Source organism: Anopheles aquasalis, chromosome 3 (genome assembly GCF_943734665.1).
Source record: "Anopheles aquasalis chromosome 3, idAnoAquaMG_Q_19, whole genome shotgun sequence".
Taxonomy (NCBI): domain Eukaryota; kingdom Metazoa; phylum Arthropoda; class Insecta; order Diptera; family Culicidae; genus Anopheles; species Anopheles aquasalis.
The window spans coordinates 8,357,501-8,372,500 of record NC_064878.1 but is presented as its reverse complement, the minus strand read 5'-3'; the positions used below and the strand labels follow the sequence as shown (position 1 = coordinate 8,372,500).

The 15,000-nt window shown below is 47.5% G+C and overlaps 1 protein-coding gene across 7 annotated transcripts in view; it reads left to right on the top strand.

Moving 5' to 3' along the window:
- Nucleotides 1-15,000, top strand: part of LOC126578867 (protein phosphatase 1 regulatory subunit 12B-like) — a 74,704-nt gene that overhangs the window by 40,608 nt on the left and 19,096 nt on the right. For all 7 annotated transcript variants that reach the window (XM_050241829.1, XM_050241828.1, XM_050241827.1 and 4 more), the window contains exon 3: nucleotides 12,639-12,807. In XM_050241829.1, the coding sequence (XP_050097786.1) occupies nucleotides 12,639-12,807 (169 nt within the window). The remainder of the gene's footprint in view (nucleotides 1-12,638; nucleotides 12,808-15,000) is intronic.

Genomic DNA, 15,000 nt, shown 5'->3' with positions numbered 1-15,000 from the left:
GCTGAAGATCGTGGCCACGAACCAACGGCGGCAAGCCAGATCGGCGTGGCCAGGCAAGGCCAGGTGGTTCAGTGCAGTTCCGTCCGGGTCCGGTTGCGGGTGCGGATCCTCTCGAAGGCCGAATACGATTTGATACGAAATTTTGTTTCGATTTTATCCCGCGATTGATTTCGAATATCTATTATATCCAGCCCCCCCCCCCCCCCCCCGCCCCTCTCTCTACATCCTTCGTGTCTCCCGCTCTCTTCTTTCCTTCCCTTTCTTTCCTTTCCGTCGTTCCCTGTGAAAGTTCTATTGCGAATCTATCTTCGAACCGATCAACCTTCTCGCCGATGCCCCCCGATGCATCGGTTTTGTGATGAAGTTTTGTGACGTTTGCTAGCGGTGGTGATTGCTCTGTGTGCGCAGTTGTGTTCGTTTGTATCATTTGAAAGTGCCTGGAAAGCCTTGTCAACTCCAGTTGATCCTGCCGATCCACCATTTGTGCCACCATCGTTCCGCTTCCTAGTACGAACGAAGCGGCAAACGAGCAGTGTAGAGAGTGAAGAGGAAGAGAAAGAGAGAAAGAGTGACAGTGTTGACGAGCGAGTCCTGCGCGAACAGTGTCCAGAATCATCCCACAGATGCAGTACCGCGTCCCGGAGGTGTCGGTGAACGGTGGCTTCGTTGGTGGTGCCGGTGGCCGCAGTCGCTCGAAGAACCAGCGTGGAAAGGCATGCCAGCGATATAAGTAACGATATGCTCTCATACACATAGCGGATACATATAGAGATTTCCTTTCGCGATCAATGCTGAAAATGTAGATAATGATCCATATCGGAGAAGATTGCAACGTGGCGAAAGGTCACCTTTGGCCAAGTGGTGGCCCCGAGGGCATTATATACCCTCCAGACCACTCTAATCTTATCTCTCTGCTCGTAGCCAAGAAGACTGGCGACTTGGTGAACGATGATTATGTTAATTCGATGCCATCCTGCTGCTCATTAGCTGATCAGTCTACTGGGACCGTGGGACCGCCGGAAGGCACACCGCTGCACCGATTAGTGCTGCCAGTAGCGAGGAAATAATGGAACAAATATGCCACACCACGTGACGTGCGGTCGCGCGATGATGACAATATAATTAAAACGAGGCAAAACTGTGCAAAAAGTTATGCAGCGTAGCAGCTGGAATTCATTTGCCAACAAGAAAAATTATGGGGAAGAAAACAGTTTTGCGAGTTCGTGACCTTCGTGTCCGCACGATGCTGGTGCTGGTGGTGGTTAATCTGCTTAAGCTGGTGATGCTGGTGGTTGGGTGGTTATGAATTTTTAATTACAATTACTACACCTCACCCTAGAACCGGGAAGCTGGCTCCCGCATAGAGAGCGCGATGTAGGAGTGTCGTGGCAGCTTGTGTGTTTTGTGGTTTCTGGGAGAACTCCAGCTGCTGCGTAGTAGTTCACCGTTTACCATGTTGAGTTTATGGATTAGCGGCATCATGAAATGGCATTTGTGGACCCTAAAAATTGTCTCACAGGTCATGTGTGATTGCTTGAACTAGAGCTTTAAGGTTTCTCCTCGAAACATCTGCAACTCCTCTCAATATGGGCACAGATCGAGTTACAAGATCGACTTGATCACACTCGACAGGCACACCGTTACAAGCCGACGTGCAAAACCGCCTGTCAAAGCAATTAGCGACGGCTTGTTAGGATCGAAAATATGTGAAAATCCCCAAAGGTTCCCCCCAAAAACATCTCCCCACCGGCCGTATCGGTCTCTGACCAGCCAGCCAACCAGTCAGCTGCCATCACGTGCTTGTCAACCGAGAGCAACGACGCAACGTCCGCCCTAAAAATAGATACCGCGGCACTTGATTGCATTCGCGCTCGGCCCGGAATCCCAACCGGACCAATATATCCGTCCGACAAGGTCAATCAAATCTGTCACTCGATGATGATGGTGGTGCCATCGCCGATGATGGTGTTAAGGCAATGTCCCTCGCGGGTTAAATGAGTTTTCCTTCTGCTGCATGCCCGGCTGGCAAGCGCTTAATCAGATTGAAGGTGACGCGGTTCATCATTTGGAGGCTCAATGCTCTGGGGTAATATCAGTTCGGGTAATTTATGATTGAATCCTCGATCACTTTTTTCCCGCAAATTTCGTCTTCTGTTCGGCTTCAATATTGCATTAGGGATTATGGAGCAGCAACGTTGCTCTCTTTGCTTTGCTCCTACTAATCATATTTATTTCGAGCACAATAAATAATGCAACATGATCCCCTCCGCAGTCGCAGGTCTAGTTGAATGCCTTGTGAACCCGTAGGTGCCGCTCTGCCGAAGGTCGTGCCTCGGGTCAGTGGAAACCCTTTTTTTTTCGAAGCAAACACCAAATAGCTGACCCTTCTCAGATGGTCGGGACGTGTGTGAGTATAGACGTACCCACGCAGCCACGCTAGACATTGAGCTTTTTCGCATCATTTTAACCTTAAATATGCGAGGCAATTGTTTATTTTTCCCGGGCCACGACCACGTCCAATTGGAATTACGTGAGGAGTCGTTCCTTCCGTAACTCCGCATCCTGTTGGATGCTTTTCTCCCAAAAAGGGTAAAGTAACCTTCATTTGGAACCCCATAGTAGCTCCACAGGTGCTCAATTACGTTTCTAAAAGCACGAAAAGGACGCCCGGGCTGCTCGGAACGACGGCTGTTCCCTGTGGTCGATGGTCAGTGCTCGGTCACGAATAATGCACCAGCGATGGGAGTTTGTTGGGGACCATTTTTCAGTTTCTTTTCCAATCTTTTGCTGTCTGGCGGGGGGGTTGGTTTTGGAATGGTTTACATTTTTAATCTTATTTGCAGTGTTTCGTACTCGGTTATTGTCCTTTTTTTCCTTGGAAGTTGGATATAATATTCGCCAAGTGGCAGCACTTGATCGGTGAAGCGAAAAGTCGACGAAATGGCGATGAAGATTGCCACAAAAAACTTGGCGCCGTCCCGCTCCTGGGTATTAGCAGCTCGTAAAATCCTCGTAACTATTTCATGCCACAAGTAGTCTCTCCCCATGGAATCTCCTATGTCTGCGCGCTAAAACCCCCACCGGTCATCATAAAAATCTGCGACAAAACATGGTCTTATCGCTGGCCGAATATAGTTGTACCAAGGTGCGGTTGCTGCTCTCGTCGTCTAGTGTCTGTGCTAGCAACTTTTGCCATGTACTACCGACCAGTAAAAGGTGGTTTGCGGTGGTGGTGCAGCTGCTACCAACGTTGTTGCACACAGGAAGTGAACATCCGGGACCATTCTACCGAGAACGGAACGGATTTGCTTGGTATGCTGGCTGCCGGAAGGTGATAATGTACGGCACTGCCAGCAGTGCACGTGCCTCCAGGTGATATTAAATTCACAACGCCGCAGAGGCTGTTGGTGTTTTGTTTCACCCTTTCTCTCGGTGGACACTCCCTAGCTAGAAGTTCTTATGTGTTCCAAAAAGTGACCAGAACGCCGGTGCCATTCTGTTGCTTCACATTCTGGCGTAGATTCCACACAAAACAAACTACCTTTACCACCAGGGGAAAATCTAACCGGTTGACCGGTTTATGTCCGAATGCACCAGATGATGATAAAGAATGGGAACATACATACATACCCACAGAAACAGGCACCGGTCTCTGGCAACACCGGAAAGGTTCTAGGTATGAGAAACAGATTTTTTTTAACTTGGCTCACTTGTTGAAGAGACAGCCACTTCTTCTCCACTCCTTCCCCTCCCCTTTTTATGATTTATGTCACTGGAATCATACTGGCACCTCGGGACATCGGGGAAAGCGTAAAAAAAGACTCTGTTCCGGATGGTGTAGAATCAGAGAAAGCACTTTCGGCATCCGGATCCGTTTTTACCTTTTTGCGTTTGTGTTCCTCCGCTCTTTCCTTTGTTGATGCTCTATCTCTCTTGGTAGCCTTGGTCTGCATTTCGGACAATGATACTACACCGACCGTGGACCGTCCGTCGTCGTAGCTGGCTGTCCAAATTGTCACCTCAGGGAATAGGGCATTCCATCTCGTCGAGATCGAGCTCGCTGTTGCACATTTTTTGGTACCTCGAGGCAGTTCTTCTTTTGCTTATATAGCTCTCCAATTTGGAGTGTCACTCCATGCTTTTATATCTTTCATTTTGTTTTGTTTTTGTTTATCAAATAGTGTTTCTATACGCAAAATTCTACAGCATCTCGTTCGCAAGTTATAAAATGCTTTTCCGAAAAAAGCTTTTCTGCAAGAAACTCTCTAAGATCATAAGATGCCCCAATTGCTTCACCCTTTTCCTCGTGGCTGCAATTATCTAAATTAATTTCTCGCCATTTCGAAGGCGTCTCGCTAGTGTGCAGATGATATGTTTCGCATATCAACCTCGAACCCCGAACCGAGTCGCGATACGTGCTCTGTCAACATTTATTGTTGTACCTCGCTTTCCAAGCCAGCGACGTGCCGGGCACCGTAGCCAGATCACATCGCCAGCCCCTCTGGGAACGAACACGTTATCTATGGTGACACATTCCAAGGTTTCGTTTGGGGGGGGGGGGGGGGGGGGCGTGCGGGAGTGGGAGTGGTGGTTTCGTATGTTCTTGTGTTCTACATCGCGTGCTGTGTTTTTTTCGCAAACTTTCCACGTTTTCTTACTTAATTTGATCGTTGTCGTTGCAGAAATGGGTTGACCTTGGTCTGCGGCTTGTCTCCCTGTTTGCCCTGCATCTCTGGCTTCTGCCGCTGATTGTTTAGGATTGTGTTTGATACTGATTGTGGCGCTAGTGTGCGTTGATTACGTGTGTATTCTATTGGGGTGCTCCTCAATTCGCTTATCAGTCAGTCAGTCAGTCTGTGAGCGTACCGTGGTGTGTGTTGGTTGTTGGGCTAGACAATAAACCATATTTTTTACCCCTTCAACCCCCCTCCCGGGTACATACCATTAAGGAACGGATTCGCACATTCTCCCACACTCCGCCTACACTTCACACTGCATCTCAACAGCGTGACCATAATAATAAGTGCATTATAAATACGTGACATCATCATGTTCGCCAGCTGTTTACGGGAAATTATCTTTCCCCCGTTTAGCGCTCGGCACCGGTGGAACGTGAGGAGTCATTAGCTCAAGCTGGCCTTTGGGCTTTATTCCTGGCCTTCCGCTCTAGCATCCGCATGCACGTCGCTGTCGCTTCTGCGGTGCCCTCCAGACATTCACTCCAAGAGATTCTTATGACGATCACTCGTTGCCTGGTGCTCTACGCTGCGCAAGTGTTTGTCAAGCGTTTGTGAAGCTTTAGAAGTGGATTTAGTAGCGGAGGAGAAAAGGCTCCGGTCTGGTCCACTTACCGCCACACAATGTTGCAGGAGTGTGTGTGGTGTACACCGTGCGTCGAACGTAGACGAACTTTCGAGCTTCCTGTATTGATCCACTAATGCCCTAAGGTGTAGAACGATGTTTATGCGTTTGTTTTTTATCGAAAAAACATGGAAATTCATAAATAATAGCGAATACGGTCCATTTCAAGTATTTTTGTCACTTGTTTCAGAACAAAATCCTTTAAGCTTCGGAAGTTTCAAGTTCGGTTTTTTTTTAATGTTTATAATTGCCAGATCCCAGAGATGATAATGCAAAGCTGAAATTGTGTGTTTTTTACAAATTCATTTAAAAAACAATACTCTTCGTTATGATAATTATGTTTTTGGAAGGGAAAAATTGAGATTTTCCGAGCAATTCAAGAAAAGTTGCTCGTTGCAGTCTACTTTTATACTATTAGCTACTGTTCACTCCAACCACCCGTGATTGGCATTTAAGACAGACGTCTTTATCCGTTAGTGCGGCTTGTTGTTTGTGAAGCACAAGAAGAGGCCTAATTGGCGCACTGACTAGGAATGTTTCAATCAAAGACCAACGAGTCTAAAACAACAAAAACGAATAACGGCCATCACTCGGCACCGAGCACACGCATGTGTGTATAATGCCGAGTTGTTTTTGAAAATATATATTTTAGAAAGTTCGCAAACACACATTCACTCCCCTGCGCTCACACATTACTGCCCATTCGCGCAGCTAATGATGGTTGATTACCTTTCAATACTACGATCGACGTCCGACGCCGAAGCCAGCTCCGGTATTGGCGTTTTAGGGTTTTCGAAACATTGTTACTGATTGCGCCCAGCCAGCAGCCAGCAATGCGTAACAGCAACAACAACAACAACAACAGCGCAATATAATAGCACCAAACGACGAGCGGTTATTAGTTGATGGTATTAATTACGGTACTCCGGCCGCTACCGAAGGTAATGATCGAACCGCGGAATCCGCGTATCCTCTCTAAGCTTCGCTTTCGGAAGAAGCCCTTCACCAAATAATGAAGCTGTGAGCTTACCTAACATCTGCCGAATCCGAATTCGAATGGAATGGAGGGGGATGATAATGTTTTCTTCCCACACACCTGTGTCCAACTGGGCGATCTTCCTTTCTGGGTGCTTTTTGGTGCCAAGTGCGAAGTCATGATCATGAGATGATCATCGAACGCACCAAGTACGGCATGGATTCCGAACGATGGATACCAAGATACCGTTTTCAAGACGTAAAGTGCTGCTCATGCTTGTAATTAAATGTAAACAAGCGCAATGAGCACTCGGTAAGCACGTTCTCGCTGCCAGATGCTGGTACCCCGGTCCCACGCACACACATCTGTTCCCTGATGAAGATGCTGCTTGGCGTGCATTATGGTTTTCCGATACTTTGGTTCCTATCTCATCAGCACCATTCTCTAGTGGCGTTCCTCTTCCTATTGTTCCTTTCTTCCATCTCTCGCTGTCGGGGTGTTAAAACTCCAGCTAAAGAGCGTCTTGACGGATTTTTCTCGCATTTTTCTTAAAGAATTCAATTCCATCATTTCCACAGTTTTATTGGACCGTTTATGCTCGTCGCTCCGTCCGTCGCTGAAAGTGTGCCAACAGCTGCTAATGCCTTCATCTTGCTGCTTCTATGTTGAGCCAACAAAACAAAAACAAACAGATGAAAACTATATAAAAAAAACGATGATACCAACCCATCTCACCCTCATCCAAGACAGTTTTCGGTTTATCTTGAAAAGATCTCGGCTCTGAAATCGAGAGATCGTTGGAGGAGACTGTGCCACACGGACGGAACCTTTGACCGCCTCCGGGCGACGACGACGACGACGACGAATTTTATTTCGTCTGTTCCAACCTCATTTTCAGCTTGGCCTGTGCTGATGCTTTTACACCATTCCACCCCAGGGGGGGAGGGTAGGAGGTGATGATTTATGTTGTATTTATAAACTGCACCCGGGACCGCACACGACAGACGGAAGTTGGAATGGGCTCGGCGCGAATTGCTTCTTTCTTCTTGGTTTGTTTCGCCAATCGCACAACACTCTCTGTCGGTCGTCGGACTGACCTAGAACGGGTGCTGCCAGTAGGTTGGTTGCAGCATTTTTTTCCATCTATTCCTTACATTCATTGACCCACGGAAAATGCAGCACCGAGCACCGAGATCTCCTTTTGCTTACTCCTATCTTGGGATGATAAAATATGTATTGCCCAACCAACCAGAAGCAGAAGTGGAGTTGGGCCGCACGGAAGCGGATTATTAAGGTCACCGCGTGGTGCGTTCAGCGTGCTCATCATCGTCATCGTCATTGCAATCATTTTAGCTAAGGAGGAAGAGGAAGGACACAGTAAACCCGTCTTGGTTTTTTTTTTTCTCTGTTTGTTGGTACCACAGCAGTTTTCATTTCATTTTTCCTGTTTCCATATCCCGTCGAAATGATGGTGGCCCTTGGTGGCCGCTGGATTGGAAAAGTCGTAAATATGATGGCGCACTGATGAGCGCAACGCACGCGAGACGAGTGATGGGGTGCGCCGCGCGTTGCATACTTAATGCAGTAAATGGGTTTGGCGCTGCTGATGAAATATAAATGTGACGCTCCAGCTGCTGCGGCTGTGCCGAAGCACAGTGGGGAGCCAACGCAACTTGCGCAGCTTCACGGGAATTAATCACGGAAAGTCCTAGAAAAGTTCAGCAAAGAACATCGCGTTGGCGTTGATTCATTTAGCGGATGGAGAGGATTGTTGAAGTGCAGCAACACCTCAAAAGAAACTCAAGTGATTTCCACTGACAGGACATCGAGTTCGGCATGGACTTCGATCTGGAATATTCGATCCTACGGAACCAGGATACCTTTCTTCAGTTCTGGAAAATGGACACTCAGGATCTTGGGACCTGCGATCTAATGTTATCATCTCATCAGACTCAACTGTTAATTCTATCAATCGCGCGTCCTTGCTAATGTTACTCATGCCTTTTTTTTAATCCTCGTCGCGCTTGAAGACCTTCCGATTCGCTGGTACACTGGTGGACAACTGGAGAAACATGTCTTCCGACGTCTTAAGAACAAAAAACACGATGTTCTACACGTTCCGGATTTCCAGAACAGGGGAGGGCAAATGGGCAAATAGCTTCACCATTAACCACCCCGGTCCCGGTGATACTTTCTCCTCTTTCGCATCCCCCATTTCCAACCCCAACTTTTCCATTGGTCCCGTGGAACCGGCGTACGGCGAAGTACCGCACCGCGTTCCGCCTGGATTCGTTTCATTTCGTTTCCGTTCCGCTTCATTTCAGACGGAAAAAAGTGGAAGGAAAAACGGCAGCACCCCACTCGTCGTCGGCGACGTTGGCGTCGGTGACCCATGATGACGATGGCCACGACGCGACGCACAATCGGCTGGCCGCTGTGCGCTGCTGTTTGCTTGTTGTGCCATTGTGTTGTTGTTGTTTTGTTGGTTCACGTTGGTGGTGTATGTTTTGTGAACCCCCTCAACCCCCAACCCAGTCATACGACACTGACCGATATTTGGATCGTCACCTCTCGCGGTACCTACCTCAAGCTGATGACCGGTCGCTAGACACCGAAGTATGGGATCGCGATGGCATAAAAGAGGGAAATTTTATAACCTGACCGAGTGCCGAGTGGTAAAAGTTTTCAAATTAGAAAACACGAAGATGCTCCACTCCGTGTACTCCGTCACAACGTTAGAAACACTTTTCATTGTCACTCTCCTCGTGTATGTGTTTTTCTTCATTTTATGATTGCAATTAGTGTTGCTCCGGTGCCCTTTCGATTAAACAGACGGCAAGCGGAAGTGTAGTGTTCGATTGTGTTTTTTCTCCCCCGATTGTTTCGTTTTGCAGCATCATCTCGTCGTCGTCGTTGGACAATTGTTGCAACCAGCTGCCTGCCCCCTCTCCATTGTCTACCCTGTCTGCTGTTGGCGAGTTTTGCAATTTCGAACCCAATTTCATCCGGAGCTCAATGGTGATGGTTTTACCGATTGGATGGAACCCGGATTGGATAGATTTGCAATCGATGCAGATCGAGATCGAAGAGTTGCGCGATTATACGATGCCATCGAGGATGCATAGTTAATTTATGCTCGTTGGCCCCGTGCTTCTATGTTGCATTTTTGTAGCCAAACCGTGCTGTTGACCTCGATTCAACAGTGCACACTAGGGTGAAAGGCATCGGTTACGCTTCGATGATACCGTTGTGTGGCTACATATTTCGACCGTTCTCGCTCAGGCGTACTGCTCTGCAATGATGAATGTTTGTTTTGTCGCAATAATTTAGTAATTAATTCACTGTTAACGTAGTGCAATAATTCCTGAACAATACGCGCTTTAATTCGTCTATCATGGCTGCAATGTCTAACGCTGCAAATCAAAAGCATAAATCACGTTTCGTTCGAAGGGATTCAGAGAATGCGTTTCCGCCTGCATGCCGCAGCACCAAGCGTGAGCGTAATCGATCAATCGCTAATTTATGTTCAATTGCGCTGGCGTGGCGCTCCCGTTCACTGATTCCGCCAGTCCCGTGGCATTCAATAAGCAGCTTAGCACTCCCATCTACTCTTGCCACAGCACGTCACGCGACTTCGCGGCTTGGATCGCGAACCTTGCAAGACCTCGTTGTGGAATTCGTATCTTCGTATTTCATTATCACAATTCACGATCCGGCACCACCGCTGCGTGGCCTTGTCGTGGCGTTGTTTGACATGATTGTGATTTGTGCAAAATGCATCAGCATCCACCACGACAGCAGCAGCAGCAGCAGCAGCGGAAGGAGCTTCACGACAATAGCTGCATTATGCGGTGGCATTTGGTGTTGAATGATAGATTCCAGCAACCACACTCCGGATGGCTATCGAACGGTGGAGAGCAATCGTTGCGCGGAAAATGATTTAAATGCGCAAATAATTAAGTTGAACAGAGACCGTTTACCATGTCCTTTGTCCATCGAGACAGCTACCGTTGAAAGTAAAGAGTGATGTTCGAGAACAGTCGATTGAAAAGCATTTAATGCATTGTTCCGATAATCAGTCGTGGCTGCTGATGCGAAATGGAACATTGGATTGCCATTTGATTGTTTGCTTAATACCTGATGGCACTCCTCTTCTCTTACGGTTAGATAACGGCGACGTCATCGATAGCACCATGAATGAGAGAAACCGCAAACCACATACGCGGACAATACGAAATCAATTATCACCACACCATCATGAGGCCGCTAGCATATTATGCTGAGCTGCATACATCTCCCCCATCGACATCTACTGTAGCAGCTTTTTCGTTTAACGAATTTTGCGACGCCCACACCACACGCGAACAGCGAAATTTCCTCGTGACCGCATAATGGAGCATCGCACTGTGCACGATTGAACGATTTATAACGTACGACCGTACGGTTTCGGTTTCGCTGGCGTTCCACGCTCGACCCTCGATTGTTTCTCGGGATCACGTGAAACCGTCTGTGTGCGTCAGCAGTGTTTCCGGTGCATTCCAGAGAGTTCATTTTGCAAATTTTGCGCGCATTTCGTTTCGCGGTGCAGTGTGTCAACCGCAGACGAGCGCACGCTCCCGGCTACAGTTGAGATAAGCAAAGTAAACCCCCCTCACTGGAGAGCATCCGGGTGCAAGCATCAATCTCGTGATGCTGGTGGTGGTGATGGTCACCAGATCCAGTGCGAAATTAATTTTATAATTATCATAACGTTCGTGCTTGGGTGCGCAATTTTTGTCCATTTTTTGCAGCGCGGTTGGCCCCGGTGCGTTGCTGGTAATTGGATGGACAATTTATGTGATAAGGTTTGCCAGGTGCTAGAAATGAGCCTCGTAAATTGTGCACACGTTTTAATTCTTAAATAATTGGCCTTAAAGCCGGGCTGACGGTAATTAGAGCCAAAAAAGCATCATGGCACTATTGATCTTTATTTGCTTCACTGTATATTATATTAAACAACAACTTTTTAAGAACATTTGGTATTAATTTGAGGAACATTTGCAAAAAAAAAGTACAGCCATTCATTTCATGGATGTCTTCAAAAATGCGCTTTTTGTAATGTCGTATTAGAAAAATCGTTAAGCAAACGCCATAAACATTGAAAGCCATAATTCTCAAACGCCATGAGTTAAATAACGGCGGTTGTCATTGGCATGCAAACCAACTGGAAAAGGGCTGGCTGCCTTGGTTTGTCTCGTGGAAATGATCCGATTACCCAACAACGGCGGCGACCAACAACGCGCCCAACCGGAAGACACTTGAGCGAACGTCAACGACACTCTTCCATACCCTAGTGCGCTGTCCTCCAAATAACTCCATCCGACTGCAGGACACTAATCGAGCAATCGACAATGGAGCGCGGGCGGAGTCTTTGAACGCTCGCTGAAGGATTTCGCCTTCAATGCCAAAAAACAACCCCCGGTGACGCACGGTACTACTATGCGGTGTTTGTCCTGCTTTTGAACTCATTAATGCCCAGAGTTCATGGTGACCGGCAGCAGGGGTGAGGAGGATTCGGTCGAATGGTCAAAAACGGTCCCGAACGTATGCTGCTACTACTTTCGCTTGTTTACTTTCGTTTGGTCGACGGAAAAAAGGGACCGAAAACCATGCGCCACTCTCAGGACCCCAACGGTGCCTTTGGCCGCACGAAACCTTGGCCTTGTGCCAAGCAAATGAACCACAGGCCACTGGCTCTAGAGGGACGAAGTAGAGAGCGAATAGAGTGTTTTGTTTTGGCCCCCCTTTCTCTTCAGCCGGTGGTCGTTGCTGACGATTCCAATTTCCTGGCGAGTAATTTTTGGGACCACCACGACGGACGGACCCCTGAGCGATTATCTGTCCGCGCGGGCAAAGCTCACGCTAACTTGCTCTCTCTTTCTTGAAACGTTGGCGTGTGGCATACAATCGACGAGGTTGACCATCAAATTGGCCATTGGTCAGCGGGGGCCAAGGTCTCTGCGCGTAGCTGCACGACGCACAGTTAGAGTGCCTTGGAGTTTGGGCAACCCTAAACTTGATTAACCCCCCTTCCTGTGACCATCGACACGGAACGGTCATTACATATTCGGTCGCGACCCCAGGAATGCCAGTTTCGGTTGGACCAGTTGTACAATATTTTTGTTAATTTTATTTTTATTTTCACGATGGAAGACGGTCACTTAATGCGAAAGGATATTTGAAAACATTCTTGTTCTGCATTCTTTAAAAGCGAGCCTTTCGTGTATGCCTAATCGCTTCTGTTTTCACTTCTCTTCCACAGGCGCCGTGCACAGCAGCTCAAGCTTGCCAAACAGAAGGAGAAGGAATGGCTCAAGGCACAGCGAAGCCGGGATCGGCTGGGGACGCAAACCAGCTCCTACAAGCGGCACATCACCTTCGAAGATAGTGTGGTTCTGCTGGAGGCAGCCGCACGAAACGATATAGCCGAGGTAAGCACTCAGTGAAGACGCTCTGAAACAGCTTTTTTGTAACTCTTTGCTGAATATATTCATCAAAACTTGGAGGCTTATTCGAACACTACAAATCGTCAAACTATCAAACTATCGAAGCTACGCGGTTTTGCGGTTTTGCCGGAAATTGTGCCAGCGAAATGGTGCAAAATGTTTAAAGTTGATAATGAAAGGAAAGTTGGAATTGAATCCCTCAATCGCAAACCATGGGCACCGAAACCGCCACACCACCATGTGGTTGGCTGGATTTTTTCTCTCACAAATCAATTCCGGATAGTTTTCAGCTTTATTGCAAAAGTTTTCCAATGCAGCAGCATCGAAAATGTCAGTTAGAGAGGAAAGCCCACGAATGCCCTATTGTATGCTTCGTGCAGTTGCTTGTTACAATTTTATTTCACCAAGATCCGTACCCGGTAACAGAGCATTTCCCGAATGTAGCAGCGTCTTAAAGGAGCATAAGCTTATCGAAAAACTTTCCCCAACGTTCCGGATCTCGTACCGGCCAACGTGAACTCGGCAAAGTGGTCGGTAGTAAGAAGGGGATAACTCCTTTTTTAATGCAATCCTGCAATTTTAGATTGAAATTCGATCGAAAACGATCCGTCGTAGGATAGGAGAACTTTCTCAAGCGAATGTTGCCGGCAATCCAGTAAAAGTCTATCAATATAAGAGGTTTTTTTTAAACGTGCAAACGTAACCATAATCCAGCAATCCAGTTAGACTGGCAACGGGTATGGGAATGACCGGGAAGTGTCCCAAAACCCTGGCCCCCCGATTGTGTAGGCTGGCCACAACAAACGAACGGAGGTCGACCGGAAACACACAGCCTAAGCTCCTTGGCGAATTCCACTACAAAAGCGAAACACCGTGGAAGTTGGTGACCATCAAAATTGGGTCACTTTTCCTGTGCGGTAGTGGTCGTCATCGTGACACCATTTTTCCGTTCCACTGCACTATTCGCCTCAACGACATCCGATTGCTATTAGTTAGCCCGTTGCTCCTTACCGCACACGTTACGAATTTCCGCGATACGCGCTGTAGCGGAGGTCCTCTGAGCGACCTCTTTCCTTTCCAAGGTCTTACTTATGTTCCGGTGCAGCGAAACGATGCCAAATCGTGTGCAAGTGCAGTGCACGGTGACTAACGACAGTGCCACTAAGGCTTTCTGGGACTTTAGGTCAGCCCCCGTATTGCATGATGTACTCCTTGTCGGTGGTGTACTATCCTGCAGTAGGCCGGATGTAGCACTGGATGGAAAAATGGTCATTTCCTGTGGTGGACCGCCGCCCGTCTAGCGGTTTCTTTTGTGCACGGTACTGTAATCGGGCCATTAGCACACAGAAGGACCTTCCATTTCTTTTGCTGCCTAGTTACCTAGTTGCCATTTTGCACCGGGTTGTTGTGAGCTAATTAATGGCAATCAGAGAGGAAAATTGTTGTCACTTATGGCTCTCTCTCTCTCTCTAGTGGTGTCGTCGTCTTTTTCTTCTCCTCTAATGCTAGATGATAGTTGGGAGTCCGGATGTGGTCATGAATATTGCAACAAAGCGTTGCTGACACGCGATGGACTTGCAAATTGAATCGGAATTCATTTGCATATGAACCAGTGAGAGAGGGAGTGGTATTTGAAATAAAAACTCAGAACTAGAAACTGTCACACGGCGCAAGGGCATGAGCATCCCTGATAGAGAATTCACTTATGCTAATCGCCTCGCATCGGTAATGGCCGCATGGCATGCTCTGCATACTGGTTGGCTGTCTTGGCACAAATTAGTACCTCCTCAGTGATGCCACTCAGTGTGGATTGCAGCTTAAAACCACAAAGTACCTTCTGTCTTTTATTAGCTCAAAGAAGATGGGTTGTTTGTGGTTTCGCTCTTCTATTACAATGTTTTTTTTACTAAGGCACACTACGTTTTATCACGAGTCCAGCAGTAGAGCAGCAGTCCGCTATGATGTGAGATGTTATTTTCGACATTTTATTGCTCAGCACTAGTGTGTACCGGTCATTATTATGTTTGGCGAACGATCTGCACTGCAAATGCAATAACCTTAGAGTACAGTGGTACTCGTACTGGTAGTAGGCCCCTGGCTGGTGGCAGATGAGGTATGGTTTATGACCGAGTGTTTTGATTGGCGTAAACTAATCTGGTTTTAGAAGTCCCTTTTTCA